Raw genomic sequence first — 25,294 nt, 5'->3', positions numbered from 1 at the left:
TTCGCCCCGACTTGACTTATGTACTCTGTCCACTGATGAATCAAAGTAGTCGACTGACTAATTCAGTCAACACACCGGTGGGCTAAAGTAGTGAACTATTTGTCGTTTGTCAACGTGACACATTTTTTTACTGATTGGCCGTGTCGGGTGGTGGAGGGTTGCGACACGTTTATAAATAACGCGATCTCACCCCAAAACCTTTACTATGAATAACACTGGTCAACACACTTTTTCTGGCATAAGGTATTTCAACGGGTTTAAGGTAATTTTGGGGTGCTGATTCTGAATCTGGCATCAGTTTTTGTCTCATCAAATCAGGTTTTTGAGATCTCAAATATTGCATTTTCAATAAAAACTGCAGAAGAAAAATATTAAATAAATGTGGATATCTACATAAAATTATATTATAAATACACTTTTCAAAAAATACAGCACCATATTTTAACACTAAAGCAGTCACTGACTCGCAACGACCTGCGATCATAAGTGACAGAGTTAATTTCGGGTAAAATCAATGAAAATGGGGTATGCCGATAGCATAAAATGAGATGTGATAGAGCAAATCTGAGATCAGATTTGGAATCAGCACCCTGAAATTAGTCTAAAACAGCTGCAAAAGTCCAGGCCAGAAATTGTTTTTGTTGACCAGTGTTATTCAGTCCTTTCGAAGGTGTCTGAGTGGCTAAGGGGAGTGCTCATTGGCGGTGGCACTGAGCCCACGCTGCTGAGATTCTGCATTCAAATTGAGGATTCAACTTCCATGGTGTTTCAACCAGTCGCTCGAGTTGTTCGCTGATGATCTTTACTCCACCTGTGGCCACAAATGCCAGCGCACAAAGAACCTTCCTGTCATTTGGACCGTACCTTCATTTGACACGTTTCAGTAAAAAAAAAACTCGATTAATCCGAGTTTGATTTTGTCGTGCGACGCACGTTCTTTCCACATCCCCCAAACTAATAAATACAACTATCACTGCACTGTTGAGCTCTGAAGTAAAACACTTGTCGCCCTCCACAGGGCTCGTCTGAAGTTATGATACAATGTGACGTTCCACGTGGAAGTTTCATCTCGGGCCGTGATGCCAGCAGGAAAACTACGATACAAAAATGGTGTTAAAGTTTCGTCTATGCCGCCTCCCAAGCTGCGGTGTGTGTGGGGTGGGGGGTGTGATGCGTCCCGAATGCGGCAGCAGCTGCTGCTAGGCTGGAGGGGAAGGTCGCTTGCGTCCCAGGTGACGTGCAGGGTCTTCTCCCTCCAGCAGAGCTGCCTCCTCTTGTCGCACCGATACCGCACAAACCCTGCGCACCCCCCCCCCCCCACAGCACGGCCCAACATCAAACGCGGCCTTCAAAGAGTTAATCCGTATAACAATAATATGTGGGCTATGACGAGATGTGTGTTTTGTTGTTGCACCGTGTGATGGGTTTAGAGGAAGACAGTCTCACAATGATGGTATTCATAAACACATTAAAATGTTACAATACAATTAAGTTGCCTTGCTTTCATGCTACACCCGTCGTTCTAGGGATTCCTCAAAGGGGGTGGATTCTGCTGCTCTTCTTGGTTCTTTCGGTAAAGTCACGTAGAAGGGAAATAATAAAATAATAAAAATAAAACATAATAAAATAATTCTCACGACGTTTCGGCCACAACGCGAGCAGCCGTCCTCAGGTGAAGAACAGGTCTGTCGGAAAGACAGGTCCGACAGACCTGGTCTTCACCTGAGGACGGCTGCTTGCGTTGTGGCCGAAACGTGAGAATTATTTTATTACGTTTTATTTTTGTATTATTTCCCTTCTACGTGACTTTACTGAAAGAACCAAGAAGATGAATCCCTGCAGTCACGAAAGCTTTAAATCGAAAATTTTCTGCTGCTCTGTTACGATAGCCAGATGCCTTAATCGGGCTTGGTCCAAAATATATATTTTTATATTAAAAAAAAACACTTGTTTACCTGTTGATTCGAGACCCCCTTGTGGCCGACTGGACCACTAAGCGTCGCATAACGCTGCCACGGAGCCCCCAATAGTTAGGCTCCTGCCTTCGTCGCACTCCAACTCAACAGAACCCTGACCAGAACCACACTCGTCATATCCACGCACTACCCCGAACCACAGCAGCCAACCAGACGACAGCCATCACCCCAACATTAACAAACCAGACGACCAGCACCTCTCAAGATTCCAACCTCTCGCCCGATACCTCTAAGGATAACCTCTAGGCTAGGGGAACCAAATCCTCAGAGGGCCAAGTCGGATTTCCAAATACCTTTGGCAGACAGCCACAACATTATCGCACGCGTTTCGGCCACTTTAATCACTTCAAGATGCCCGCACTAAAATTATAACCGCTGATTTTTTTTTTCCCGGTCGATTTTTTTCTCTCTCTCTCTCCCATAGTACCCGATGACTGCAGCTCAGATGCTTGCAACGCCGGATGCCCCAACAACCGCCGCTTGCGATCCGTTTCGAAGCGGTAGGGCGTGGTCCATATAGGTTCTCCTACAGACCAAACCCTCACACTGTCGCCGACACTGGCACCTCGCTCTTCCCTCGACTCGTGTGTTACTCGCACATCTGGTGTTCTGAGTAGCACCACCACCACCATCATCATCATACCGAGTGCAAGTGACTTACGGGACCCAACGAGGCATCGGACTCGCCCTTGGCTCCTGTCGCCCCCCACGTTGCACCCTTGAGACCAGCAGCACCTGCAGCAAGCAGGAGTTTGAGCCACACACACCATGTACATGAGTCATGCACCGCACACACCACGTATGTATTCTGAACTTTTTTCGCACCGTACGTAGCCAAGCGTGCTAATCAGTGGTGCGGCGGAAGGACAAACTAAACAAAAGTTATCAAGAAATAAGTTTACAATGTAGATTTAAAAGTGCATAGCTCCAGTGGCTTCCTAATATCGAAAGGAAGGACCGTTCCAGACGGCCACAGAAGCGCGCGATGCAGTCGTCGTCCTTGTTTGATGGCCCAGTCAAAGGCAGATGCGAGGGTGACACGTGGTGTCTCGTCGGTTTGATGGCCCATGACACGCACGGAATGTACGGCCCGGGACTGAACCCGACTCAGCACGGCGAGCAGTGTTGTATTGATGAAAATAAACTCGACATTTATAGTTCACATTTCTGCATTGCGAGCATTGTATTCTCTTCTAGTTGGCAGTAATTATTGCAGTAGCAATAATTAGTTGAGCTCACTAGCCACAGACGTGAGAAGGTGGCAGCCACCTGGTGAGCCGGTGCCAATAATTGTCCAAGCTCTGAAAGTCCTCTATGTGTTCAGGAGTTATCAGCCAATGAGTGAGTGCTTTCCCATGTGGGAGGAAACCAGAGCAACCTGGAGGATCCCCACGCATGCAAGGGGGCAACACTCGATCCCATACAGACGGAACAAGTGGAGTCCATCTTCTTGGTTCTTTCGGTAAAGTCACGTAGAATGGAAATAATAAAATAAAAAAATAAAACATAATAAAATTATTCTCATAGTGAGAATTATTTTATTATGTTTTATTTTTATTATTTTATTCTCACTATGAGAATTATATTTTATTATGTTTTATTTTTATTATTTTATTATTTCCATTCTACGTGACTTTACCGAAAGAACCAAGAAGATGAATCCCTGCAGTCACGAAAGCTTTACATCGAAATTTAAGTGGAGTCCACTTTTGCGTTACCGCCGTCCCCGGCAACACGTGTGCGATCCACCAATCCCTTCGTTGCCTCCACAGTGCTGCGTGGACGGCCACGTGCGTAGCCACCACAGCACGAACAACATCTGTGGCCAGGTCGCTTCTGAAAGATAAGTTAACATACCTCGGTTGTCTTTACCGAGTAAGATAAAAAAAATCGTTTAGTTTTTTTTGTGTATTTTTAAAAGTTTTTTTTTACCTTTCCGATAATTTGCACTCCAAATCGTGTTTTTGTTGTTGTATAACGTTCTGACTCACCGCTGCTGGACACGTGAAAAAAGAGCTTTATAGCTCATCGGATTCCTCCCGGGTAAATAAACACTCTGATTCTGAACATTGTGCGTCACGGGGAGTGGGTGCAGCATTGTTGCTGCTGCTGTTGTTGTTGCTGCTGCTGTTGCTTCTGTTGTTGTTGTTCAATGGCTGAATGCACGCACGTGGCCGGGGCGGGCGCCAGTCCGTGGTCCCGCGGAACCCGCCCGGTAGCGCAGGACGAGCAGCGTCCCCGCGTGTCGCTGCCCGCACGAGGCGCGCAGCACGCAGCCCTGGCGCGCGCCCTCGCCGGGGATCCAACCGGGCGACACCCGTCGCCACGGCCACAGCGGCCGGCACACTGACGCACACAAACAAACACAGATTCCAACCCCCAACCCCCCCCCTCGTGTGTAGCCTTAACAGACTGTAGGGGCAAGTGCTGTTAGCGAGCACCTATGAAGGCCGGCACGGCACACGAGGGCGTGGGGTGGCCAATACCGCAGCCCGATGTTTACGCACAGCACCAGGTATTCATTTGAGGCTGAGTCGACCTAGGCGAGGCACGGGACCGGTTCAGATATTCGTCGCTGTTGGTGGTGGCCGTGCGCGGGAATCGAAGTCGGGTCGCCGGGTTCGTAGCGAAGCGCGCTGACCGCTACATTATCACTCCCCCACACTGACGCACACACAAATAATAACTTTGTAATAATATTAACTTGTAAGGCACCGCTACACAGAGTAACCGCTTGCTGCTCTTGAATAGAAAGAGAGAGAGAGCGACTCAGAGGCGCGAGGAACCGCAGACACGCGGTGAGCCCGCGCCAACAATTTCCCAAGCTCTGCGGTCCCATCCATATTAAGGTGTGTTCAGACAATGAGTGTCGACAAACACACGTGCACGACCACCACGAGACTGTGCCCAAAAGCACACACTCGCGAATCGCCGAAGTGCACGATGCAATTCCGTTGGCGCAGGTGATGGCCATGATTATTACCTGTTATTTCGCGTATTTACCCAGTCCCGTGGCTCGTTGTTGAGGAGGGTCCAGCCAAGTTGGGTGCGCCCTTGTTGATTGCAAGCAATCCTCGGCGAAGTGTGATGCAACTGATTGTATTTGTTACGTGGTCTGTACGTGGCATGTCGTGAGCCGTGCCATCATCACTGTTGGACCAGCATTGTTGTGAAATGTAAATGGATGGCAGTGACATCACAATAATTCCATAAATGACGCACGACACGTTTCGCATGAACAAAGCGTCAAAATGTGCGTATGGCAGTCTGTGACACACGCACAGATACTCGAAATGCACGTTGATTCTAAATGTGGAGGTAAAAACAGGAGACCCGGAGAAAAATCAACGCGACCACGGGGAGAACACGCCAACTCCAAATCTTTGGGCGTCAGGGTCGACATGGAACCCACGACGTCCTGTATACTGGGCGAGGTAGTTAACACCTCGCCACCATGGCACCCCTTGCATCTTCCCGTAGCATGTATGTTGAACTTCGTTCGCACCGTACGTACCCAACCGTGCTAATCGGAGGTGCGAGCGAAGGACAACAAACTAAACACAAGAAGCTGTTCTCAACAAATGAGTTCCTTCAATCGAGATTCTAAGGGTGCAACGGCTCCAGTGGCTTCCTCGTCGGAATGAAGAGCGTTCCAGACGGCCGCCGCGGGATGCAGTGACCGCCCTTCGTTCGACGGTCGAGCTTTCTCCCCTCGCCACGTGCACCGAGTTTCGCCACTGAAGCGAGCGATGCGATTGCATTAACCGTGCCCTGCCCCCCCCACCCCACGCTGGGAACGCGTCGACGAGGATCTACTGACCGATCATCGCCGGCGGCGTGGGCTGGAGCTCGGCTGTCCGGTTGGAGGTGCTCGAGTCCAGGTCACGGCCGCGGGAGGTCGCCGCACCTGCGCCAAGGACACAGCGAGTTCGTCTCGGGCGCACGGCAACAGCGTGTCCATTGAGTTTGTAAACATGAAGCAAACGACGACAAACATCCCCCTCCCCCGTATAGGGCATTGATCGACTTTTGTCAAGGCGCATTTCCCCCCCCCTTCCAACCCAGCTTAAATAGACGCTCCAAGCGTGGTGGTGTTTCATTTAGACGCTGTCGCCTCGACAGACCTGGTCTTCACCTGAGGACTGCTGCTTGCGTTGTGGCCGAAACGTCGTGAGAATTATTTTATTATGTTTTATTTTTATTATTTCATTACTTCCCTTCTACGTGACTTTACCGAAAGAACCAAGAAGATGAATCCCTGCAGTCACGAAAGCTTTAAACCACTATTATTATATTTTGGCACTGGTAAAGGAGGTCTAATGATGTAAAGACATTGACAGACTGTTTGTTGGGGCAAGTGCTGTTCGTGAGCCAGTCAGCTACGAATGCCTGCACGGCACACGAAGAGGGGTGGGTGGCGTGGTGCTTGTCACCCACTCACTCGTGTGCCCGTTGCGGCATTCATCGGTGCTACTCGCTAAAGCACTTGCCCATGCAGTCTGTTAAAGGCTATACGGGGGATCTTTGTCTTTGCGTGTGGTTCATACGTGGCACCTGTTAGGGCCGGATTATCCGTGTAACAAAAGTCGCTACACATGTAGTAGCCACGGGCCGCGAACTTTCAAGGGCCCCGCGCTAAATGTTTTCAAGCTATCAATTTCGGTTCAGTGATTCTGCACTTGCTCTATTACTATAGTACTATACCGCCTTCTACTTTCATGAACGACTGGGTGTTTAAGGTTAGCGATTTGTCGTATTATCTGGCTGTATAGCAAATGAAAAAATTACAATTACTTTACTGTGCAAGTTAAACATTTATGTTTTAATATTTACGTGTTTTTTAATTTTATGTAGGACCCCTTTATAGCATCATATGCTGCAGGCCCCGCACTTGCTTCATCTGGCACTGGGCGTCTTTTAACTTGCCCAGTAACCACCGGGAGGCATTCGCCAAGGGGACTCCCCACAACTCCCAACATGCGACTGCAACTCACACCCCACTGGGTCTTTTTTAAATCCTTTATATTAAGTTCACTTGCTTGCGCGCTTACGACCGTGCAAATCTTTCGGTCGTTTTTTAACCCACTTCCCGTGATCCAATCGAGCTGACATTTTGCACACAGACTCGTTGTGCGTGACAATTTATTTTCGTGAAATTTTTTTTCCAAAATTTTCCACTTTTTAGGATTTTTTTTTCAAATTTTATTTAAAATACCAATGTGATAAAAATGAAACTCTTACTCAAGAAAAACAGAAATGAATAATAAAATAAAACCGATGCCACGCATATAAAGGATTTATAGTGAAAAACTTTGTTTTTACGGGTTAATTTTTACCGGCCACGGTGCCTCTGCTCGTTGCGGAGGAGCTGCCGCGTTCGTCCGATCGATCGGCGGTCACGGGGGGAGCGTCACTCGAGGGCGGAGGAGGCGGGAATGCGTCTCCTGCCACGCGGAGACACCGGTACTCGCTGTGACGAGCGCCGCAGACACGATTGGGACAATACGAGCCGACAGAATGGAAAGGGGTTAATACACGCATTGCGACAATGCAGCCGCGTGAGATCTCTGTTGTCATGGCTTGTTTGAATCTCGCCACGGTGGCTAGGAGATGTTAACTACCTCGCCTGGTATACAGGATGGTCGTGGGTTCGATCCCGGCCCTCACCGGTGCCTGCTGCAGGGAGCACGGTCGACTTTGGAAGGGAGGGAAGAAACGTGGGGCCCAGGGTGACCTCCTCCACCGTCTGCCGCGTGGCTCCATCAGCACCACCACCATCACCACCACCATCACCACCATCAGCGCCACCACCACCATCAGCACCACCACCACCACCATCACCACCACCATCACCACCTGGGACAAACGACGAGTCCCTGCCACTGGCGTTTTGTGTTCGCAGCGGGCAAGCCCAGGGAGACCACCAGCCATCGTTCCTTCTGGAAAGGGGCCTTCTTCAAGCAACTGAATGTCCTATACAGGGCGCCATGGTGGCGAGATGTTTAACTACCTCGCCTGGTATATTGGATGACCTGGTTTCGATCTTGACCCTGACGCCTGATGTATATTTGGAGTTTGCATGCCTCTGTCCCCGTGGTCGCGTGGATTTTTCTCCGGGTCCTCTGGGGTTTCCCTCCACATTTAGAAACATGCATTTAGAATCTTTGGCTGCTATATATTTCCACATGATAAGCTAATTCGTTGAGCTATAATTTGTGGCCAGCTTGCTTCCAAAAAAGTTATAACTCAGTGGGCCTTACCTGGTAAAATATAAAATAGTTTAGTTTTTAGTTTAGGATGTTTTGCGCTTCTCTGTCTAATCACATCCCAATTGCCCTACTTGCTCTGTCCGGGTCGGTGACCCACAACACATTTTCTCCAAACCCTTTTTCGTTCTGCCAGCGACCAACCCACATAGGTGCAGGTGATTAGGCAACAAGTGGAGGGAGGGAGACCTGGAGACAGTGAGGAGGTGGTGGTGGTGGTGGTGCTGGAGGAGAACTGGAGACGTGGAGGGGTGGCAAGGTGAGCTGAGAAGGAGCGGGGAGGAAGGAAAATGCACAAAATTATTCTTTTTTAGGGGGTAAATTGTATTTCTCACAAAAAACATCTCGCCACGAGGGGGCGCTGCTGTATCTAAACTCATTTTCCCCACTCACGCCCCACACCGGGGTGGACATTACCCGATTAGCGCCCCCTCGTGGTCACCAGTGGCGTTGACTGCTCAAAGTAATACTCTTCGGTTCTTTCGGTAAAGTCACGTGGATGAAAAATAAAATAAAAATAACAGTAAATTAAATCACGACGTTTCGATTGCAACACAAGAAAAGAAAGAACCAAAGAGTATGGATCCTTGCATTCACGAAAACTTCAAATCTAGAATGCTCAAAGTCAGTTTAACACGAAGGCTCTCTGAAAGCCGTTAAGCCGAGCCAGCCCTCAGTGACTCTCCCTTCGCAGTGGGGTTTCTCAAACTCTTTTGGCCCACGAACCACTCGGCCGATGCAAACATTTCCGCGGGCCACCCAGCCCCACACCCCTTGGTGACGAAACGCATTCACTTCTCTCTATAAATACCAGGTGATACTAAATCATGCCGTGTCAACCCACACGGCTTACCCCGTATTCTTGTACCGGGGAAATTGAGTTTGCAGGTCCATTCGGCGTACAGCCGTTTCAATACGGGCACATTTTTTAAGTCTATTTGTTTGTGTGTCTCCCTTGTGATGGGAATTTGAAGGATGAACGTTGAGATGTATAAGGGGCACGGGGTGACCAACGAGGTCTGAATTGGTCTGTAACAAGGTAGGGCACTGATAAGGGGTTGACAGGTATGCTAAATCATTCATATTACCGGAATTTTATTAAGTTTACACGCAGATCTACGTTTTTTTAGGGGGTGACATTTAGATCTTAGGGTTAGGGTAATTTAATCAGGGTAGTTTTACGAACTTCATTTTTTTTAAATGAACTATCGTAAGTAAAATATGAATTAACGTCAGAAACAAAAGGTGTAAACGTTGTCATTAGTTCTGGATCGGCTGCGTTTGCATCGCAGCCACCGCGAACCACTACACGAGAGCCACCTTAACCCAGCCGTAACACCTCACCCCCCCCATCACATCACACCATCACTCCTTCCCTTCACCACCCATCACACCCCTTCCTCCTCCACAAACACTCCACCATCATCTCACACCATCACTCCTTCCCTTCACCACCCATCACACCCCTTCCTCCTCCACAAACACTCTCCCATTACCTCACACCATCATCTCACACCATCACTCCTTCCCTTCATCACCCATCACATTCCTCCCTCCTCTACACTACTTCACCCGTTACCTATTCCATTACTTCGTATTTCCTGAATTGATGGTTGATGGGGTGGGGGGGGTATGAATAATCATCCACAGCAGTGGGAATTTCTACTTTATTACCGGGCGGAATGTTTGCTCCGATACGGCGGCTCACAGTAGGTAGTGTAGTGGTTAACGCGCTGTGCTACGAACCAGGCGACCCGAGTTCCCGCTCACGGCAAACACCGGTGACGATTATCCGAACTGGCCTCCTCTAGGTCGACTCAGCCTCAAGTGAGTATCTGGTTCGGTGTGTAAACATCGCCACGAGGGAGACAAAGGCGGCTGGGCGGGGTCCTGGCAACACATCCCCCTCTCGTGTGCCGTGCCGGTCTTCATGAGGTGCTCGCTAACACCACTTGCCCCAACTCGCTGTGCAGGCTACACGGGGGACCGTTGTCTTTGGTGCCTCACCCGTGCGGGCTGCAGGGAGCACGGTCGCCGTCGGCAGGGAGGGAGGAAACGTGGAGCCGAAGATGACCTCCTCCACCATCAGCCGCGTGGCTCCACCACCACCACCATCACCACCTGGGACAAACGACGAGCCTCTGGCGTTTTGTGTTCACAGCGGGCAAGCTCTGGGAGACCACCAGCCATCGTCCCTTATTTCTAGATTTGAAGCATTCGTGACTGCAAGGATTCATACTCTTAGGTTTTTTCGGTATTTTTTACTTTAATTATTTATTTTTACCGACGTGACTTTACCGAAAAAACCTAAGAGTATGGTAAAATAAACATTTTTTTATAGTAAAATAGGTTTAACTTCCTGAAGAGGCTCCCATTACGCGGAGTGAAACGTCGGACTTCGTGCCTAACAACGCGCGGCACGACCCGAAAACCACGCATCGGTGCCAGACTGCTCCCATCCATGCAACCGTGGAATTTCCACGAATGTACTCTTAGCTTTTTTTGGTAAAGTCACGTAGGGAAATAAATAAAAAATAAATATAAATAATATAAATAATAATAGAAGTAAAAATTATCAATCACGACGTTTCGGAGGCAACACAAGTCTCCGTCATCAGGTGGGGCCGTCACAGCCAGATTTACTGTATCGTGGTTTATAATTTTTATTTCTATTATTATTTCTATTATTTTTATTATTTATTTTTTACCCACGTGATTTTACCGAAAAAACCTAAGAGTATGAATCCTTGCAGTCACGAAAGCTTCAAATCTAGAATTTCCACGAATGGTTTAGGGCTACCATTGAAGATGAATACCGGGGGATGCTCACTTTGGGCACGCAAATGTCGGGCACAAGACGTTGATGGCGGTCTGTGAGCGTGCGCCCGTGGAGGTGGTTCGTGAAGGACGCTGCTGCTACTGGTCACTTGGAAGGAGTCGCCCTCCAACAACAACGGAGGGCAAAGGAGCGACGCTCACAACAACGGGAGCGCCGTATGGCGAGAATGCAGCACGTTGGGCACAGTCGGGGGCACAGGTGGTGCATCTGCCGGTCATCTCAGTCGGTCAACCCACGGCACCTCGGTCTGTCCCGTCACCTCCCGTCATCGAGCCTTCAATACTTCACGTGACCTCAATGTGCACCTAGCCTGGCACAGGCGCCGTGGTGACGTCACCGCCACTTCGTGGCGAATGGCGGGTGTTGTTGTTGTGCATGTCACCACTGCGCTGGTGGTGTTGTTGTTCTTGTTATTTACAGGCTCCATCAGCTCGTGATTACACCAAGTTCTTAGAGTTGATGGTCTCTCAGCGCGATCACTAATAACTCCACCAAAAAACCCCATCACAATAACTTTGGTGAGTCACTTAAATTGACTTACCCCAACACTGAAATGTACAATTTCCAAATCGATTGGCATGCGATGAACAACCTTGGCAGCACATTGCATGCTTGGTTACGTACGGCGCGAAAGAAGTTCAGCATACTATGGGGACCTCATTTGCCAGTAAAAATATGATAATTGGTTCTTTACCCTTCTATCTGGCAACAAAACTGACACCTTTTTGCAAGGAGTCATGTTTGCATAGACCGCAATACCTGCAGTCATAATACAAACAAAAGAACATAACTCTGATAATGTGCACTGGACCAATCAACTTCAAGGACAGTGCACATTATCAGAGTTATGTTCTTTTGTTTGTATTATGACTGCAGGTATTGCGGTCTATGCAAACATGACTCCTTGCAAAAAGGTGTCAGTTTTGTTGCCAGATAGAAGGGTAAAGAACCAATTATCATAAGTTCAGCATACATACATTGTGGGCAACAATGTATTGCGGGGTGCGTTCAGAAGTAGTTCTGTTGCCTCCTCGTTCTAGTTCCCATTGGTGCCGTGGTAGTCGCCAGGATGTCCCGATGGGCACGTGCCATTGTCCCGCCGACGCGATGTCACGGGCCACGACAGTTCCTATTGATCACTGTTACATTGTTTTTATGGCTTTATTTTGGTGATTTTGAAAACTTTTGATTTAGCCATGTTTGTTTGTTGTAGCACAGAGTTAGGCCGATAACTTTAATCTAAATTGTCTTATGGTTGTTATTGTTTGACTTGCATCCTACTGGGATTTTTACACACAGCGTTGAACATACGGTGCTTTTTCTGGAAGACTTTGCTGTTTTCTCCCCCAGGATATTTGTTGTTGTTGCGTGTAGTCACTTTAAGATGTTTCTTGTTCATGTTTTTATTTTGTTGCGGTTGCACCCGAGTCAAGAGCCGCGTGACTCACAGGGTTATACCTAATAAATGAAACTGAAATGAAACTGAAAACGATCGCGATGCAATTGAGGACAGACGAAAAAAAATATCAACAAAAATCCAAAGCCGCACGCCAACATCCAGCGGACATCCCCCGCGTACCTTGAGGAGCGAGAGTGGCGTTCTTCGACACCAAGACGCCGAACAGAGGCGGAGAAGGGGGCAGTGACGCGTCTGCGTGATGAGAACACGGATGGTAACGAGATCCAATCGTGAAGAGGGGAGGAGGGAGGGGGGAAGTAACAAAAACAAAAAAACATTAAACATCAAATGGCTGCATCCTTGATGTGTCGCATTCTCAGAAGCTGAAGAGATGAAGGGAATGGGAGGATCGAAATCACACGACGCGGAGAGAGTCGAGCTCAGAGAGACGAGGGGGTGGGGTAGGCGGCGATGTCCGGCTGTGATCGAGCAACTTGTTTCAGTTACCTTGAAGTGTCGCGGAAAAGCACAGCACGTTGCAGTTGGGAGTGATGTCCTGCGCTGGAAGCCAACGAATACAACAAGCACGAGTCAATTGACGGGTTGTTCAAACATTCTGCACTTGGGCTGATTTTGCAAACGAAGATGTCGTTTTTCTGCTTGTGTGTCTGTCTGTGTGGCTCCGTGGCTGTGTTTTGTCTCTCGCTCTCAAATTTAGTAATCTTTGGAAGAACGTAAATCAGCCAGGTTGGGTGTTGACTGTTATGTTAGCCGACTCTCTGTGTTGTATTGCATTGTATTTCTAAGTTTACTAGGTTTGTTTTCTCATTCATTCGTACCTGATGACGATTGCTTGTGTTGCAATCGAAACGTCGTATTCTGTTATTTAATATATTTTTCTTTCTACGCGACTTTACCGAAAGAACCAAAAACGAAGATGTCACCGTTTACAATGAAAAAAGAAACGCACTCTAGGGGCTACCAGTTGATGAAAAACTATCGCGGTTGGCTGCGTACGGTGCGAAAGAAGTTCATACATACAAAGATGCAAATGTGAAATTATTCCGATAATCTACAAATGGGTAACTGACCGAGAGCCCCGATATGTGCAAGACGTCATTGTTACGACTCTTGCATCCTTCAAATGCCTTTGATCCTTCGGTAGTTTGTTTTACAAAATAGTATATACTCCTAAACAGATTTTCCCACGGCAGTTGCAAGTTTTGGAATCGGCCGCCTTTGGAAATAGTTTTGTTGCTGTTCGCTGTCAATTTCAAATTACCAAAAGCGGCTCACCCTCTTCTCTTTTGCCTTTTCATTGCGTAATGACAGTGGAGTCTACAAGAGGTGTGAGTCGACTAGTGGCCACGGGAGGTAATGTCAGGGGAGTCAGTTGTGAATGTGAAGGGACTGGTGGTTATGGGAGGTAATGTCAGGGGAGTCAGCTGTGAGTGCGAAGGGACTGGTGGCCACGGGAGGTAATGACAGGGGAGTCAGTTGTGAGTGCGAAGGGACCAGTGGCTATGGGAGGTAATGTCAGGGGAGTCAGCTGTGAGTGCGAAGGGACTGGTGGCCACGGGAGGTAATGACAGGGGAGTCAGTTGTGAGTGTGAAGGGACCAGTGGCTACGGGAGGTAATGTCAGGGGAGTCAGCTGTGAGTGCGAAGGGACCGGTGGCTACGGGAATGATCGAAAAGGGAGCGTGGTCAGGTGACGGAAGAGGACGGTGGAGTCTGCCGGTGGAGCGAGCGTCCAGAGTCAGCGAGAATGATCGAGAATGGGGGCGTGGCCTCGTGTTGGTATAAAAGAGAGATGCGCGGGAGACTCGGAGCTGTTGCAGTGTGGGTCTCCGCCTGTGTCAAGTGAACGTGTCTTCAATAAAGTGCCATCTCAAGAGAAGTGTTCAAGTCATTACAATTGCATCATTTTGATCTCAGTCTGCCTTGAAGAGTTTCCCCAGGTAATGTACGTACGTTGAACTTCTTTTGCACCGTACCTAGCCAACCGTGCTAAATCGGATGTGCTTGGGAAGGACAATTCTGAACACAAAAAGCAGTTCTAAAGAAACGGGGTTTCAGTTGAGATTTAAAAGTAATTTGAAAGGCAATTTTATTTAAAACACCGGTTGCTGAATAGGCTCACTCACACTTACCCGTTAGGGGCTTACGGGGAAAGATCAGCTGTGGGATGATCGGCTCGTTCTTCCCCAGGACAATCACATCGTACACATCTGTAGGGGAGGGGGGAAGGGGAGGGCAGTTAAGGCAAAATTAAAATGTGTGCGATAAGAAAGGACATTTGAATAAAATCCCGTTTAACTTTGTCATGAGTATTTTTTAGTGCAGTTCATCTTATATTGTCAGGAGTCGCTGCTCACTGTGAGTATATGTGTCTCTGTGTAAGTATTTGGGTCACCGTGCGAGTCTATGGATCTCTACGTGAGCCTCTGTGTCTCTGTGTAAGTCTTTGGGTCACCGTGCCAGTCTATGGATCTCTACGTGAGCCTCTGTGTCTCTGTGTAAGTCTATGGCTCACCGTGCGAGTCTATTGATCTCTGTGTGAGTCTATGGGTCACTGTGTGAATTCGTATTCACTGTGAGCCTATGAGTCTCTGTGTGAACTGGTGTCCACTGTGAGTCTATGGGTCTCTGTGTGAACTCGTATTCACTGTGAGTCTATGGGTCTCTGTGTGAACTCGTATTCACTGTGAGTCTATGGGTCTCTGTGTGAGTCTATTGGTCTCTGTGTGAGTCTATGGGTCTCTGTGTGAGTCTATGGGTCTCTGTGTGAACTGGTGTCCACTGTGAGTCTATGGGTCTCTGTGTGAGTCTATGGGTCTCTGTGTGAGTCTATGGGTCTCTGTGTGAGTCTATGGGTCACTGTGTGAACTCGTGTCCACTGTGAGTCTATGGGTCTCTGTGTGAACTCGTGTCTACTGTGAGTCTATGGGTCTCTGTGTGAGTCTATGGGTCTCTGTGTGAGTCTATGGGTCTCTGTGTGAGTCTATGGGTCTCTGTGTGAACTCATGTCCACTGTGAGTCTATCGGTCTTTGTGTGAGTCTATGGGTCACCGTGCGAGTCTATGGATCTCTGTGTGAGTCTATGGATCTCTGTGTGAGCCTATGGGTCTCTGTGTGAACTCGTGTCCACTGTGAGTCTATGGGTCTCTGTGTGAGTCTATGGGTCTCTGTGTGAGTCTATGTATCTCTACATGAGCCTCTGGGTCACTGTGTGAGTCTATGGATCTCTGTGTGAGCCTATGGGTCTCTGTGTGAACTCGTGTCCACTGTGAGTCTATAGGTCTAAGTGTGAGTCTATGGGTCTCTGTGTGAACTGGTGTCCACTGTGAGCCTATGGGTCTCTGCGTGAACTCGTGTCCACTGTGAGCCTATAGGTCTAAGTGCGAGTCTATGTATCTCTGTGTGAGCCTCTGGGTCTCTGTGTGAGTCTATGGGTCTCTGTGTGAACTGGTGTCCACTGTGAGTCTATGGATCTCTGTGTGAGTCTATGTATCTCTACATGAGCCTCTGGGTCTCTGTGTAAACTCGTGTTCCTTGCGAGCGCCCTTCGAAGGAGGGCACAAGTGGGATTCACGCGCTGTCCTCTGCAGCCGGCAGCTGCGATTCACGACTCGGGACACCGATGGCACAGGCTGCCACTCGGTGCGTGCGCGTTCGCCGGGGCGGAGCGGCTACCCACTCGTTTCGTCCGGGTTGGCGGAGTCGACGCAGATGCACTGCCGGCGTGGATGTCTCTCCTGCTGCAGGAGCATCCTCCTGTCCGTCACTGGCAGCAGTCACGGGGGGCGAGTGAGCGAGCGAGTGAGTGAGATCACTCGGCAACGCGCGCGCGTTAGCAAAATAATGCGGGAACAATCGTGCACACGCATGGATTTTCTTTTACGGGGTACGGTTTCCTGCATGCGTTTATCTTCGAAAGCATTTCACGTTTTAACGGGTGAGCGCGTGCGCGCGTGCATTAGCTGCCGTGAGATGTGGAGTAGAACCACGGGCACGAGCAGAACAAATAGAAAGCGTGCGCCAGACACAGAGTGCGCGAAGACGCGTGGCGAGACACGAGCGCGGATTTGCGACGTTTATGTTCTTCTTCTTGGTTCTTTCGGTAAAGTCACCTAGAAGGGAAATAATAAAATAATAAAAAGAAAACATAAATTATAATATTATTATATTATTTTATTATGTTAGATTTTTATTATTTTATTATTTCTCTTCTACGTGACTTTACCGAAAGAACCAAGAAGATGAATCCCTGCAGTCACGAAAGCTTTAAATCGAAATTTGACGTTTGTGTTGTTACGCGTGCGATTCAGCGCCTCTATCACGAGCTTACGAATCGATATACAATGATTGATCGTTAAACCACCGGATGATAAACCCAGACTGTGTAATGGAGCTGGCTTCAGTGTCCACGACAGTCATCCACAGCCCTTCTGTGAGTCCACCGACCGCAAAGTCGCCCACGGACTGGGTCCTTGTACTGGACCTGCACCCCGGGCGAGACCCCAGAGAGGGGTGAATGGACATCGTCTCGCCCTCACCATTGTAGACGTACATGGCCATGGAGGAGAGCGGTGACGAGGAGAAGTTCGCGGACACAGCCAGGGAAGAGAGCTCCGCCTGGGAGGCTGAAAGCACGCGTCATGCACACGCCGCGTGATCAAGTTCAAGTTCAAGTATTAGGTGTAGCCCTGTGAGCCATTCGGCTCTTGAATCGGGTGCAACCGCAACAAATAAAAACATGAACAACTTAAAGTGACTATGTGACTAAGTGCAAACAGAAAATCCAAGAAAAGACAGCAAAATATTGCAGAAAAAACACCGTACACCAACGCTGTGTGCAAAAATCCCAGTGGGATGCAAGTCAAACAACAACAACCACAACATCCACCACGACTCGGCCACACGTGCACAAACAGCAATGCCGTCATTCTTCCCTGCTTCTTACTCCTGTGCAGGGTTTTGCACGGCTCGGTTTCAGCCGGGTCTGTCCGGGCTCATACTTCACCATGTCGGTCAGAGTGGGTTCACTGAAATGGGGTCACCCAGGACCGGCTCGGATATCACTTTTCACCCGATGTTATCCTCTCGCCGGGAATTTAACTCGGGTGTTTTGGGTTTATCACGCAGTGTGCTGCCACTCCATCCCCAATGGTTGTAAAAAGTAGCCATCAAACTAAATTATTTTTATTTTTTATTTGACCAGGTACGGGCCCACTGAGCTATACAGCTCTATTTCAGAAGCGACCTGGCCATCACCAATGAAGCGGCTTATCACGTGGATATGTAGAGCAGCCAAACACTCCAAACGCGTGTTGATTCGAATCGTGGAGGGAAACACCAGAGGACCTGGAGGAAACTCCACACGACCACGGGGACAGAGACATGCAAACTCCACCTTTACAGGCGCCAGGGTCGGGGTCAAACGCATGACCTCCTGCGTAGCGGGTAAGGCAATTAACATCTTTCTTCCACAACGCAGCATCAGGCCAGTCTAGCGGTCTCTAGCAGCTCTCAGGCCGCCGGTGCTGTGAGCGTGATCATACCCAGACTCGGCTCACGTCGGTTCAACAAATGAACCCTGATCGAGATCTCACGACGCGGGGTTCGCGTGGACTGCGAGCGCACGTGGCCGTACCATTGTTGGGCCACGTCAGCATGCGGTTGAGGATGGGCATGAGGTCGAGCACCATCGTCTGCAGCGGCAAGGACACTGCGGCACAGCAACGCAAGCGACACACGGGGGGCAAGGAGCCCGTGAGAGGCACGGGTCTCGAAGGAGCTGCCACGCGGTGGTCATACGAACAGCAGTCGTTGATCAGTGGTGGGCAACGGGGCGCTGCTTGCATGAGTAGATGCATCGTTGGAAACGATGCAAGCAGTGGTGGCTCAATATTTTGGTGGGGTGGTGCTGGCAGTGGTGTGAGGGGGGGGGGGTGCATGAGGAAGGTACTGTGTCCCCAGCATCAGAACGTCTAGGCTATGGCTATTGATGTAAAAGGTGCAATCATTCCATGATGCGATGCCAACAGCACCCTGGGTCCCGAGGTAGCAAGATATGAACTACCTCCCCTGGTATACAGGATGTCGTGGGTTCGATTCCGACCCTGATGCGTGTTGTATATTTGGAGTTTACATGTCTTGTGTGGATTTTTCTCTGGGGCCTCCGGTTTTCCCTTCCACATTTAGAATCAACGTGTGTTTAGAGTATTTGGCTGCTATACATTTCCACATGATAAACCACTTTGTTGAGCTATCATTTGTGGCCAGGTCGCTTCTGAAAAAGAGCTGTATAGCTCAGTGGGCCTTACCTGGTAAACTAGTTTAATTGGAATTTGATCGTGGTAAGAAAACTTAAACATTTTTACCGAGTAAGAAAATATGACTATAAAAATTGTCCTTTATTTCCCCATCAGGCGACTCCTGCTTCGGATGCTTGAGAGAAAACCAGTTGCCCCAATAAACTCCACCCACGTAAGGGAACTATAAAGCCCTGTTCTAAACTATAAAGCCCTGTTCTAAACTATAAAGCCTTGCTCTAAACTATAAAGCCAAGCTCTAAACTATAAAGCCCTGATCTAAACTAGAAAGCCTTGCTCTAAACTATAAAGCCCTGGTCTAAACTATAAAGCCCTGATCTAAACTATAAAGCCAAGCTCTAAACTATAAAGCCCTGGTCTAAACTATAAAGCCCTGGTCTAAACTATAAAGCCCTGATCTAAACTATAAAGCCCTGATCTAAACTACAAAGCCCTGCTCTAAACTATAAAGCCCTGATCTAAACTATAAAGCCCTGCTCTAAACTATAAAGCCAAGCTCTAAACTATAAAGCCCTGCTCTAAACTATAAAGCCAAGCTCTAAACTATAAAGCCAAGCTCTAAACTATAAAGCCCTGATCTAAACTACAAAGCCCTGCTCTAAACTATAAAGCCCTGATCTAAACTATAAAGCCCTGATCTAAACTATAAAGCCCTGCTCTAAACTATAAAGCCAAGCTCTAAACTATAAAGCCCTGATCTAAACTATAAAGCCAAGCTCTAAACTATAAAGCCAAGCTCTAAACTATAAAGCCAAGCTCTAAACTATAAAGCCCTGATCTAAACTATAAAGCCCTGCTCTAAACTATAAAGCCCTGCTCTAAACTACAAAGCCCTGATCTAAACTATAAAGCCAAGCTCTAAACTATAAAGCCCTGATCTAAACTATAAAGCCCTGCTCTAAACTATAAAGCCAAGCTCTAAACTATAAAGCCCTGATCTAAACTATAAAGCCAAGCTCTAAACTATAAAGCCATGGTCTAAACTATAAAGCCCTGCTCTAAACTATAAAGCCAAGCTCTAAACTATAAAGCCCTGCTCTAAACTATAAAGCCAAGCTCTAAACTATAAAGCCCTGATCTAAACTATAAAGCCCTGATCTAAACTATAAAGCAATGGTCTAAACTACAAAGCCCTGCTCTAAACTATAACGCCCTGATTTAAACTATAAAGCCCTGCTGGAAACTACGAAGCCTTGTTGTCGCCGCTATGAGGCGCACCTCCCACGACACGTCCGGCGTCTTGAGACGCGGCTCAGATTCGCAATCTCTATAAATGCAAATTTCATTCATAATTGGAACCCATACCTCTCCAAAGAATTCCAGGTCAGGTATGCACCACTACGCATGGAATTTCTTATTACTACGCGTGCGTGTATTCTACATCAATATACGGCATGTATGTAAATCACGCGAGAGTTCATTGAGACAAACAACCTCTTACATTCAAGACAGACCGGGGTAAAAATAATTGCAAATGCTTTTAAAAAAAAAACCGTATTGTAAGAGAGCGAAGAATCAGGACACAAGATTACTGCGTCGATGATGAGCGGGGAGACACATTCGGTGTGCATCATGCAATGCACAAATGTCCATCGTTCAAAACGTGGGCTGGCGTTCAACGTTGACAAGCGTGGGGGGGGGGGGGAAGTTGATATGGGGGGGGGGGGACACACACTTCTAAGTGGCAGGGGGTAGAGAGGATACATCCACCATTGTTCTTCTTGTTTCTTTCGGTAAAGTCACGTAGAAGGGAAGTAATAAAATAATACAAATAAAACATAATACAATAATTCTCACGGCGTTTCGGCCACAACGCAAGCAGCCGTCCTCAGGTGAAGACCAGGTCTGTCGGGGAGGACGGCTGCTTGCGTTGTGACCGAAACGTCGTGAGAATTATTTTATTATGTTTTATTTTTATTATTTTATTACTTCCCTTCTACGTGACTTTACCAAAAGAACCAAGAATATGAATCCCTGCAGTCACGAAAGCTTTAAATCGAATTTCCACCATTGTCGTTGACTTCCCCCCCACTCCCCAGCTTTTACCAGGCGGAAAACGGCCAGCGTGGTGAAGTATGGTCAAATAACCTCGTGTGTAAAAGCGTCGCTTTGGGGAGGCACTCAATCCGGACTGTCCGTGCGCATGTTTCTTTGGGGCTGCGTTTTGTGTTCAGTTCGTTGTCGTCCTCCCCACGCACCTCCGATTAGCGCGGTTGGCTACGTGCGGTGCGAAAGAAGTCCAAGGCACATACATGTTGGACCAATGGTAACTAATTGTTCGTGCGATAACTATAAAGTCTTCAATTGTAGCACAAGGCCAATGCATGATGACACAAGGCACATTCACAATGGTGGTATAAGAATAGGTTTTACCGTTTCTGGCGATAAAACATGTGCCTATGTGTGTGTCTCTGTGTGCCTCTCTCTCTGCTTATGTGTCTGTCTGTGTGTCTCCGTGTCTGTGTTTTGTCTCTCTCTAAAAATTTAACAATCTTTGGAAGAACGTAATCAACCAGGTAGGGTGTTGACTGTTACGTTAGCCGACTCTCTGTGTTGTATTGCATTATATTTCTAAGTTTACTAGGTTTTGTTTTCTCTTTCATTTGTACCTGATGATGATTGCTTGTGTTGCAATCGGAACGTCGTATGCTATTATTTAATTACAAATTTATTTCTACGTGACTTTACCGGAAGAACCAAAGAGTAATTCCTGCAGTCAAAGAGTAATTCCTGCAGCCACGAAAGCTCCAAATCAAGGTGTTTAAGATGTTCAAACACCAAACATAAACTTTTGGCAAGGAGTCACAAGGGTGGTGTTGGCACAAACATTCGCATTAAAATTAAATAAGGAAATAAACTCACGGATCACAATGGGTTGGAATAAAAACACAACTCACTGTTCGTTGCTAAGATGCCCCGCTTGGAGTTCAACACGAAATCTTGATTTCTTACGTTCCTGGTAACTGAGGGCAAGTGGGGGGGTGGATCAGAACGATCCACGTATCAATCGCTCGACAGCGCAGAAATCTAACGAGTAACGAAAGGTAACAGCGCACAAAACCGGAGTGCCTTTTACCTGAAACGAGCAATTGGGGCGGTGCTCAATCCCATTGGCAGCCATGAGCAAGTGTTGGACAATTCCACATTCCTGTGGCAGGGGGCCAGTCGACCAATAGGACAACCACGACTGAAGGAAACATGTCCAAAAACTAATTCAGATCATTGGAATTTTTTTAATAATCTGTGCTATGGCTATTTATTATATTCCGTTTTTCCCAGGGACATTTCTTTTTCCTATTAATATCATGTTTTCAATGAAGATGAACTAAACTATAAACAACAATTTTTTTTTTATGTTACCAGCTAAGGCCCGCCATAGCTCTATTTTTATCAGAAGCAACCCGGCCACAATAGCTCAACAAAGTGGCGTATCATGTGGACATTTACAGCAGCCAAATATTCTAAATGTGTGCTTCTAAATGTGGAGGGAAAAACCAGAGGACCCGGAGAAAAATCCACGCCACCACGGAGAGAGAGAGAGACGCATGCAAACTCCAAATACACAGCAGGCGTCAGGGTCGGGCTCGAACCCACGACCTCCTGCATACCAGGCGAGGTAGCTAACATCTCGCCAAGTCTCTCGATCGAAACAAAGCCTTGCGACAACAAAGCTGAACATTACAATGAAAACAACCCAGGCTGCTGGAGCATTTACGGCGAAGGGCGCCGAAACAGTGGACACGAGTCCAGACGTGGCCCCCTTGTGCCAGAGTGGAGTTCAGAAGAAGAGCGGCGGGGAAGTTATCGTTGTTTTTCTGAACCCACAAACAGCTTCAAATTGCGAATGCGAAAGTATCCAATCGGTGAACAACAACAACTCAATTATAGATTTGAAGCTTTCGTGACTGCAAGGATTCATATTCTTAGGTTTTTTCGGTAAAGTCACGTAAAAAAAAAAACAATTTATTTATTTATTTTACTTTTATTAATTTAATTTTTTTACCTACGTGACTTTACCGAAAAAACCCAAGAATAATAACAACTCACCAGTTGCGAGCAACATGCAGAGCGCCACGGCAGCCGTCGCGACGAGCGCGCGTCTCAACGGCAGCATCTCTCTCGTGAACGGCAGCAGCAGCAGCAGCAGCATCTCCACTCGTTCCCAACGATCTTCAACAACTCTGGCCGTCGCCTGACGCTGCTGGTCGTATTTACCGGCGAGACGTCACGGTAACTCGATTTGTAAATCACGTTGTGGGGTTTCACTCTCTTCCGACACACGACCTGGTGTGCTGAACCAGTAACGAATTGTCACGTTTGCTTTCAGGTGACGAACCTTACTAATTGGCTGCATCGGGTGGTGGCGGGTTTAACGACGCATTCATATTCACGCGATCTCACCCCCCCAAAAAAAGCCTCTAATATGAACCGTAACCTTGTAATTAATCGCAGCTCTGCACAAACATCACTGGAAGCTGTATCGAGACTGCGGGATGAATCAGTGCAGCTCTGAAGCTATTTCCCCCACACAGATGTCCAGTCTGAGTGGCTCAAAGCGCACGCGGGTCGTGTGGCTTCGACTGCCGGACGCCCACAACGCCACCGCCAGGGTGGTTGCCTGGGGGGGGTGGGGGGGCGGTCTCCGCCTCGCAGTGAACGGGGCACGCGGGCGCGGCTCGACACAAGCGACGTCCCCAGCGGCCCTGCCTCACCCGCGGTGCCTCCCCACGGCGCAGTGGACCTTCTCGGCACGACAATGGCCCCGCATCTTCTTGGTTCTTTCGGTAAAGTCACGTAGAATGGAAATAATAAAATTAGAAAAATAAAACATAATACAATAAATTCAATATTTTTATTGTTTAATTTTTATTATTTTATTATTTCCATTCTACGCGGCTTTACCGAAATAATAAAATAATAAAAATGAAACATAATAACATTATTGTATTATGTTTTATTATTTTTATTTTATTATTTCCATTCTACGTGACTTTATCGAAAGAACCAAGAAGATGAATCCCTGCAGTCACGAAAGCTTTAAATCGAAATTTAATGGCCCCACAGTTCCGCGTCCCGCTAACCGCTCCGCTGTGCGTGCCCAGAGCGAACAGCTGGTGTACACGGGGTATGTGTGTGTATGTATGTGTGTGTAGCCCGCATGCCCAGCCACCGCATGCCTAAACAGCTTTTGTTCGGCCGGATCGAGGGGGCTAAACGGGCGCGGCACAGGCTGGAGAAGAGATGGAGTGATGTGGTACAGGAGGACGTGGAGCTGAGTGGACTTGCCGATGACTGGTACCAGCGGTGTCAAGGTCGGCCTCTGTGGAGGAGGCTCGTGAAGGACGCTGCTACTGGGCAGTTGGAGGCAGTCGCCCTCCAACAACAACAGAGGGCGGAGGAGCGACGCTCACAACAACGAGCGGAGCGCCGGGTGGCTAAAGCACAGCAAGTTGGCACAGTAGGGGGCACAGGTGGTGCATCAGCCAGTCATCTCGGTCATCTCAGTCAGTCGACCCGTGGTACCTGGGTCTGCCCCGTGACCTCCTGCCAGCGGGCGTTCGACACTTAACGTGACCTCAAGGTGCACATGGCCTGGCACAAGCGTCGTGGGGACGTCACCGCCACTTAGTGGCGAATGGCGGTTGTTGTTGTGTGTGTATGTATGCATGCATGCGTGTGTATAAAGCTTGCCGAATATACAGAGCACAAACGGAACAATTCAGAGTGCACCCATGTTCAAACAAGCATTGGGAGATGCCCATATCCAGTGGCGGTTCTGAATTTCCACATTCGCATGGCGCGTTAACGAAGTCACCGCCATCATCACAGGCGGATGACGCCTGTGATGATGACGATGGAGATTGGTGGTGGTGATGATTTTCTTGATAACTGCTTCTCGTGTTTTAGTTTGCTGTCCTTGCCCCGCACCTCCGATTCGCGTGGTCGGTTACGTACGGTGCTAACGAAGTTCAACGTACATACAGCATATACGGGGATGGTGGTAACCCATCCAAGTTCTCTATTCAGGCTTAAACCTTGCTTAGTTTTTGAGAAGCGTCACATGATTTGCCCAGGCCGGCTCCAGGTCACACAGCTCCCCGGCTCAACAGCCCGCAAGGATGCAGACAACGCAGACTAAAGAAGCAGGCACTTGGGCAAATTCTCTTCGAATATGCAAATAATATATGAAACTGTGCTTTATTGGTCATTGTTACAATAAAATTACGATGTTACACCAACGATCGGGACATTAATTCAAGCAGATCTTAATCTGAGAGTGTTAAATGCTTATGCAAAACAAAAAATAGAAAATAATTGCAATTGAACAGTTTCAAAGCGTTCTTCTTTTCCTCTTTGTTTCAGGTTTGTCAGTTTTTCAACTGGTATAAAACGCCATCACGAAACCTCTCGGCACGAAGTCACCATCATGAATCATGACCGGCACGCAGCTCACAGATCATGGCAGCAGCATTCCAG

The 25,294-nt window shown here is 47.9% G+C and overlaps 1 protein-coding gene across 1 annotated transcript; it reads right to left on the bottom strand.

Moving 5' to 3' along the window:
• Positions 1–133: 133 nt before the first annotated feature.
• On the bottom strand, positions 134–23,489 carry LOC133344262 (potassium voltage-gated channel protein eag-like). The gene is made up of 16 exons (XM_061554337.1): positions 22,865–23,489; positions 21,715–21,780; positions 18,136–18,210; positions 17,039–17,125; positions 16,180–16,266; positions 14,633–14,710; positions 12,988–13,041; positions 12,661–12,732; positions 10,250–10,363; positions 8,432–8,506; positions 7,644–7,832; positions 7,313–7,420; positions 5,797–5,883; positions 4,147–4,322; positions 2,638–2,711; positions 134–1,299 (listed from the first exon to the last, which is right to left on the bottom strand). Exons 1-16 carry the CDS (start codon positions 22,965–22,967, stop codon positions 1,200–1,202), a joined length of 1,545 nt encoding a protein of 514 aa, XP_061410321.1. The 5' UTR covers positions 22,968–23,489; the 3' UTR covers positions 134–1,199.
• Between the last annotated feature and the right edge of the window lie 1,805 nt (positions 23,490–25,294).

This window comes from Lethenteron reissneri, chromosome 19, assembly GCF_015708825.2.
Source record: "Lethenteron reissneri isolate LAM-NWPU_2019-01 chromosome 19, ASM1570882v1, whole genome shotgun sequence".
NCBI lineage: Eukaryota > Metazoa > Chordata > Hyperoartia > Petromyzontiformes > Petromyzontidae > Lethenteron > Lethenteron reissneri.
This window is presented reverse-complemented; position numbering and strand designations above follow the sequence as displayed.

Excerpts from the sequence above, each read along its gene's own strand:
- LOC133344262 (XM_061554337.1), bottom strand. The coding sequence starts at position 22,967 with ATGCTGCTGCTGCTGCTGCTGCCGTTCACGAGAGAGATGCTGCCGTTG. Across the intron at positions 18,211-21,714 it reads GGGCATCTTAGCAACGAACA|TGTCCTTGCCGCTGCAGACG; the intron begins GTGAGTTGTGTT and ends GCTGTGCCGCAG. Across the intron at positions 14,711-16,179 it reads CGCCAACCCGGACGAAACGA|ATGTGTACGATGTGATTGTC; the intron begins GTGGGTAGCCGC and ends CCTCCCCTACAG.